Source organism: Penaeus monodon, chromosome 13 (genome assembly GCF_015228065.2).
Source record: "Penaeus monodon isolate SGIC_2016 chromosome 13, NSTDA_Pmon_1, whole genome shotgun sequence".
Lineage (NCBI taxonomy): Eukaryota > Metazoa > Arthropoda > Malacostraca > Decapoda > Penaeidae > Penaeus > Penaeus monodon.
The window spans coordinates 6,538,794-6,546,293 of record NC_051398.1 but is presented as its reverse complement, the minus strand read 5'-3'; the positions used below and the strand labels follow the sequence as shown (position 1 = coordinate 6,546,293).

General features: G+C 41.8%; 1 protein-coding gene across 1 annotated transcript in view; it reads right to left on the bottom strand.

Moving 5' to 3' along the window:
* Nucleotides 1-3,964, bottom strand: part of LOC119580073 (Krueppel-like factor 5) — a 23,220-nt gene extending 19,256 nt beyond the window's left edge. Inside the window, exon 1 of the mRNA XM_037927977.1 lies at nt 3,330-3,964. Within this exon, the coding sequence (XP_037783905.1) occupies nt 3,330-3,458 (129 nt within the window). The 5' untranslated portion in view covers nt 3,459-3,964. The remainder of the gene's footprint in view (nt 1-3,329) is intronic.
* Between the last annotated feature and the right edge of the window lie 3,536 nt (nt 3,965-7,500).

Genomic DNA, 7,500 nt, shown 5'->3' with positions numbered 1-7,500 from the left:
TTTGTGTGTTTGTCTGTTTGTCTGTTTATGTTGTCTTCCTTGGATTCTTCCTTCTCTCTCTCTCTCTTTCTCTCTTCCAGTATATATCTAATTTCTCTCTCTCTCTTTCTCTCTCCCTCTCTCTCTCTCTCTCTCTCTCTCTCTCTCTCTCTATATATATATATATATATATATATATATATATATATATATATATCTATCTATCTATCTATCTATCTATCTATCTATCTTACTATCTAACTATCCATCAATCCATCCATCCATCCATCTATCTATCTATCTATCTATCTATCTATCTATCTATCTATCTATCTATCTATCTATCTATCTATCTATCTATCTATCTATCTATCTATCTATCCATCCATCCATCCATCCGTCCGTCCGTCCATCCGTCCGTCCATCCGTCCGTCCTTCCATCCTTCCATCCATCTATCCATTTTCTTTGTTATATTTCTCCCTCTCTCTCTCTCTCTCTCTCTCTTTCCCTTGTCCTCGCATCCCCTCCCCACCTCCTTCCATCACACACAGATACGCTATGACGTTAGGAAAAGATAATATGACAGCTGTTTCCTGGCACTTGGCTCTGTTCTAAGTACGACAAAAAACGGGAAAATGTATAACGGGAACGGACACAGACCAATTATATATGAATCATCATGCATTCAACACTATTTCCATGTTCGTAAATAACAACGGACATTAATGTGTTGAAAATATATACGATGTTCAGACTCGAACGCTTACGAAAGGCCGTCTTGGAATCCGCGTGAAGTCGGATTCATCTCGGAGCGTTCGCGTAAGGTAAACAAAGGCATGTAAACAAGGTTCCCACGCTTAAGGCTGCAAGTTAAGTTTCTTTTTCTTCATATATTCTACTTAAATGGCATTTCGTAGGTGACGAGAAGCCGGATATGCGGTCAAGACTACATCCGTTCTTACGTGGACTCCTCAACATCACGTTAGCGTACCCCACGAGCCTCTATTTTTTGTGTTTGTTTGTGTTTTGCATTTGATTTTTTTTTCTCCCCAACTTCCGCTCGAGAAGGAAAAACTCTACGGAACAAGGAACGCCAGTTACAACTACTCTCTCTTTCCACGAACGAAACGTATTTTTTAAGATTCGAATTAAAGTATAAAAAAAGACTTTAGATAAAGTAATCGCAAAAAAAATATATGCAACTTTGGATTCTACGTGCAGTTCGCGGAAAAACGATAAACAGGCAGGGGGGGGGGGAGAACCGAGCAATTTAATCCTGTTTAAATCTGGTCAATATATCATTTTCATCTTAAGACATTCCTTTATCTTGACGTCAGGATAATTTGCATATTTTTTTCTCTTCTATTTTTCGTATGTGCATATATATATATAGTTTCTTTGTTTTGTGTGTGTGTAAATGAAAAGAGTTAACCTTGACTGCTTATCAGCAAACACAAATACAGTACAACAGATAAACAGGCAAATAGATTAATGAACAGACAAGTAAATATATAATCGATATAAATCACAAATAATTAAAAATATGCACAAATCAGCCAGAGACTTTTCTTTTAAAAAATCGATGAATAACTCTATAAATGAAGAAATAAAATCTCTACATTCGAACGAACATTCAGTAATACGAAAATTGCGTTATCGGAGGTGTCACTCACAGATAAAACGGATTACTCTTGAGGCATTGTTATCAGGCCACTCATACCCCCCCCCCCTACACACACACCACCACCCTACCACCCAAAACTGCTTGCATGACATTTTCTTCCATTCTTGTCACTTCTCCTTTATCAAAGGTTATTTTCTTCTCGTTCGTTCGCGTTCCGTTCACGCTGTGCCAATTTCGGGACTGGATACGTTTCTAACTGGTTGACTGACTTTTGAAAACGGATATTCTAATCTTGAGGAGGTTGACACTGTCAGTTTTGTCAGATGACACTTGCTCGGAACGTTGTTTTTGATCTGTCAATCGTGTGTGTCATGGCCGAGTCATTAATTCCTTTTTCACAGTTCGTTTTATACCAAGACTGACATAAACACTTCATACATTATATAAACACAGACACTAACCATTAAACTGAAGATAAAACAACACTCCAGAGACAATTCCTCATTTCAAAAGCACACTCGTCATATCACAGTCACACGTGCCACTTGACACCCGCAGCTTCCCCGTGACACTCCTTGACACACTCCACACCTCGACCTCGCGCTTTGAAATCTTGAGATACTGTGAAGAACCTGCCCATGGATGGTGGGTATGGGGGCGAGTGGGGGGGAAGAGGGGGTGCAACAGTGGCTAACATGCAAGGTGGTGGGGGACGGGGTTGCAAGAAGGAAGGGGGGCAGGTTGAAAGAGAGGGAGGTGTAGTTTTAAGGGTTTTTTAAATATAATTCTAAGGGGGAGAGGGGGTAAAAAAGGGCGAAGGGGTACTGAGTTGATAAATAAATGTGCACTTTGCATAAAGAATGTTGTAAAAGTTGTCTATCAACCGGAGGGAAACGGGAGGGGAAACTTTCAGTGAATCCTATGAATGAGAAAGTAAGGAGAGATTCACATTGCAGTGCAACAAAAAAAAAAAAACACAGATCCCTTGTAATTTACGAGAAAACGAATAACTGAAAACTAACAGTATATATTTTAACTGAATCGTTCCAATTAGGAAAACAAAGGTGATGGGAACACATCTAACATCGAACAGAGACTCGACATGAAAACATTGACACAAATAACGGGAAATACACGAGAGAGAGAAAAAAAAAAATCACTAAAAACGAGAGAAAAACAACAACAAAGCAACAGCAACAAAACACTGAGCTATCACTGACCATTTCCAAACCCGGGAAAGAAGGAGATTAGGGGGGGGGGCGTGAATGTTGAAGGGATGAGCAGCGACCCCGAATGTGACGCGAAAGTGGGTTGCGTGGTGCGTTCCCTGGCCACGGGCGCGCGGCGAACGGGGTGGGTGGAAGGAGGGGAAAATAACTGAGGAAGATAGAGAGAAAGAAAGAGAGAGAGATGGGGGGGAGGGGTTGGTATGAAGAAGATAGAGGGTTATTACGGGGGTTCTGGTTAAATATCGCGTAGTTTGTTTGAAGGCTGAAGAGGGGTATGGATTCTTTCGTGGGGTAAGGGATATAGAGGTCATTTTTTTTTTGAAAATAGGAAAGGAAAGACAGAAGGCAAACCAACAACGAGGATGAAATAAAATAGAAGATTTAAAAAGACAAAAAAGGAGATCCCAGCCGAAAACACACCATTCCAATAATAATAATAATAATAATAATAAAAACAGAATACGGAGAACCTCGACGAGAGATTCGGGATACTCACGGATACGGATGCCCAAGGGAGGGCGTTGGCGTCGTGTGATTCGCTCATGTGGTCGTCACAATCAGGTACGATGTGGTCGTCATCACAAATGACGGCGACGCGACGTACACGCTCGCACACGGCCTCCATCGGAGCACAAGGGCCTCGTCCCCGGAGCGGCGGCCGCGGTGTGGGGCTCGTGCGTGCTCCAACTGCCTCGTCTGCGCTCGCTAACACCCGACTGTAACATAACACAGCGGACCCCCTGCGTCGAGAGGTCACGTCACCCAAGTGTCCGTGTGAGGTGACAAGCTGTAGCACGCGAACACGTCTCCGAGCCAGGCCTTCCGACACAGGTGTGCGGTGGAGGCTGTCATGAACGTTGGGCCGAGGACTGGGGGGAGGGTCCGCGCTCGGTCGCTCCGGCGGGGGGAGGGAGGGAGGGAGGGAGGGCGGAGGGCGGAGAGGAGGAAGGGCCGAGGGCGAGAGAGAGAGAGAGAGAGAGGCGGCTACGGTACGTGTGGCTCACGCCGCGGTCACAGCCTGACTGTGAGGACCCGCGTGCCGCGATGCCCCAAGACGTTTTCTGTGCGCCGTCGGTGTGCCCGCCCGCCCGCTCGCCCGCACGCACGCACGCACGCACGCACGCTCTCGCTCGCCCGCCCGATCCGACGCACGACCGACGGAAGATGCAAGTTGCCGGGAAGCCTTTGCAACGCAGGTTTGTTTATAGCAATAACCGTTGCAAGAGAAATGGAAAGAAGGGGTGAGAGAAGAACGGACAAAGGGAGGAAGAGGAGATGGAAGAGAAAGGGAGAGGATGAAATCAAGAATAACAATAAAAAAATAGAATAAAAGGACCGTGACGTAAGAGAGAAGTAGAGATAGAAGGGAGAAAAACAGACGATAAGGAACGGAGAGAAAAGGCAGCACTCAAAGTTGGTTCCGCTAGCAATGCCGACCGAGATTGCGTGGGTAGTTTCCGGTCGCGCGCTCCCCCCCCCTTTCTCCCTCCCTTCCCCCTCTCCTCGCCTCGTCCTCTGCTCTCCCTCTCCCCCTCTCCTCTCCTCACCCCCTCCCCCCTGCTCCCCTCTCCCCGCGCTCCTCTCCTCCTCTTCTCCTCCCCTCCTCTCTCCCTCTTCTCCTCCTCCTCTCCTCTTCTCCCTCTCGTCATCCCACTCCCCTGTTCTCCCCTCCCCTCCCCTGTCCCCCTGCCCCTTCTCTCCCCCCTCCCCTTCCCCTCTATACCCTCTTGCCTCTCTCCCCTCTCTCCCCTCTCCCCTTCACCCCTCCTCCTCATTCCTTCTCCCCTCTCCTCTTCATTTTTCCTTCCCCTACCATTCTCCTTTTTCCCCTTCTCCTCCTCTTCCTTTTCCCATTTTCTCCTCACATTCTCCCTTCTCCCTTCTCTACCTCTCCTTCCTTTCTCCCTTCTCCTCTTCTCCTTTCTTTCTCCCTTCTTCCCTTCATTCTCTCTCCCCTCCCGTTTTTCTTTTTCTCTTCCTCTCCTCATCCTCCTTTCTGCTATTCCCATTTTCTCCCCTTCTCCTCTTCCTTCGTTTCTCTCCTCTTCCCTTCATTTTCCTTTAATCTCTTCACCTCCTTCCTCTGTTCTCTTCTCAAACATTTTTTTTGTTCTCTTTAACTGCCTAATTTCCGAAAGTTAAAAATCTGAAAGAAACGAATAATTGATTATGAAACGATACGAATCAAACAAAAAAAAAAGAATAAAAGAAAAAGAAAAGAAAGAAAAGAAAAAAACAAAGAAGAAGAAAAGAAAAGAAAAGAAGAAGAAGTAAAAAAAAAAATATATATGTATATATATATATATATATATATATATATATATATATATATATATATATATATATATATATAACAAGAAATATGAATTAAGAAAAAGACCGAGAAATATGCAAAAATATAAAAAAAGAAAAAGAAAATAATACAAAAAGATTATTGTATCATCATCTACACAATTCGCTGGGCGGAGAATATATACATTTTTTTTTCTTTCTTTTTTTTTCTTTTTTTATTCTTTTTTTCTTCGCCCTGTTGCCGAGTTCTCAATGTGCGTTCGTTTACGTCGTTCTGTATTGGGTGTTTTCTTTTATTTTCTTTTTTATGTCTCCTTCTCTCTGTCTCTCTCTGTTTCGGTGTTTCGATGTCTCTGTTTTTTGGTATTTGTTTGTCTGTCTGTCTGTCTGTCTGTCATCCTCATCATCCTCATCATCATCATCATCATCATCATCATCATCATCATCATCATCATCATCCTCATCATCATCATCATCATCATCATCATCATCATCATCATCATCATCATCCTCATCATCATCATCATCATCCTCCTCCTCCTCAAACATCATCATCATCATCATCATCATCATCATCATCATCATCATTCATCCTCATCATCATCATCTTTCCTCATCATCATATCATCTCTCATCATCATCATCATCATCATCCTCATCATCATCATCATCCTCATCATCATCATCATCATCATCATCATCATCATCATCATCATCATCATCATCATCATCATCATCATCATGGTGATAATATTAATAATTATTGTAATGATAATAGAATTAAAAAAAATAGTAACAATATTATGAAAGCGATGAAGACAAACAAACAAACAAACAAATAATAAAGGTAATGATTATAATGATTATAATGATAAAAGTAATTATTTTGATAATGAAAACAATTAGAAATTTATTTACCATTAGTCTTAAATATTAAATAAGTGAAATAAGAGAGTTAAAATTCCCTTTTTAATCTCCTCCCCCTCCAAAAAAAAGGAATCCAGAAGAATATCAATAAAAACGCAACATCAAAGATACAAGAACAAAAAAAAAATGTAAAAAAGAAAAAAAAGTGAAAAAAAGATAAAAAAGGGAAATAGGTAAAAAAAAAAAAAGTAAAAAAGAATAAAAGAAAAAAAATAATAATAAAAAAGAAAAAAAAAAACGGGTAAAAAAAAAAGTAAAAAAAAGGTAAAAAAAAGGGAAAAATAACGCAGGAACCCAGGCTTGTGGGCGGAGACACACGTGGGTTGAACGAGGGGCGTGGCTTAAGCAGGAGGGGGGGAGGGGAAGGGGAGAAAGGGAGTAGACGAAGAAGGAGAGGGGTAGGAAGAGGGGGGGGGGTGCGATGGAGGGGAGGTAGAATAAGGGGATAAAGATGAGGAGGATAAGGGGTAAGAGGGCGGTCAGAAGAAGAAGAAGAAGAAGTAGGAGAAAGGGAAGGAGTAGGAAGAGAAGGAAGGATTGGAGACAGAATAACGAGAGAAAGATGAGAAAGATAAGGGATAAGAGAAAGACCAGAAAAAAAAAGAAAGATAATTAACAACGAACTCAAGAAAGGAGGTGGATAAAGGACTAGAGAAAGGATAAGAAGGATAGGGGGGGGAGGGGGGGAGGGGGAAGTGGAGTAGTAGGATCAGCCCGAGGCCACAGTTTTCCCACGAGACGCGCTCATTCATTCATAAACTCACTCGCCCCTCCCATTCATGCCTTTCGGGGGGGGGGGGGGGGGGGCTGGGTCGATTTTTATCCCGTTCGGCGAAAAAGGTACTTCCGTCGTGTATCTATTTGTTTGTTTGTTTGTTTGTCTGTTTGTTTTTGTTTGGTTGTTTGGTTGTTTGATTTTGTTTTTGTTTGGTTGGTTGGTTGGTTGGATTTTTTGTTTATTTGTCTATTTGATTTTGTTTTTGTTTGTTTGTCTGTTTGTTTGATTTTTTTTATTTGTTTATCTGTTTGTTTGTTTGCTTGTCTGTAGGTTTATTTATATGTTTGTTTGATTGTTTATTTATTCATCTGTTTATCTCACTTTCTTTTATTTTTTTTTATATTTAACTAATTTTTTTGATTTAACCCTTTTTTCTCTTTTATTTTCTTTTGTCTTAACTTTTATTATCGAAGATAATTTTTTCCTTTTTCCTTTCTGATTGGGAACCAGACCCCCCCCCAAAAAAAAAAAATCACCATGAAAATCGGGGTCCAAAAACACACACACACACACACACATACACACACACACACACACACACACACACACACACACACACACACACACACACACACACACACACACACACACACACGCACACACATCTATAACACACAACAGAAAATAATACACTCCCTCCACAGAAATACACATGCATACACATACACCA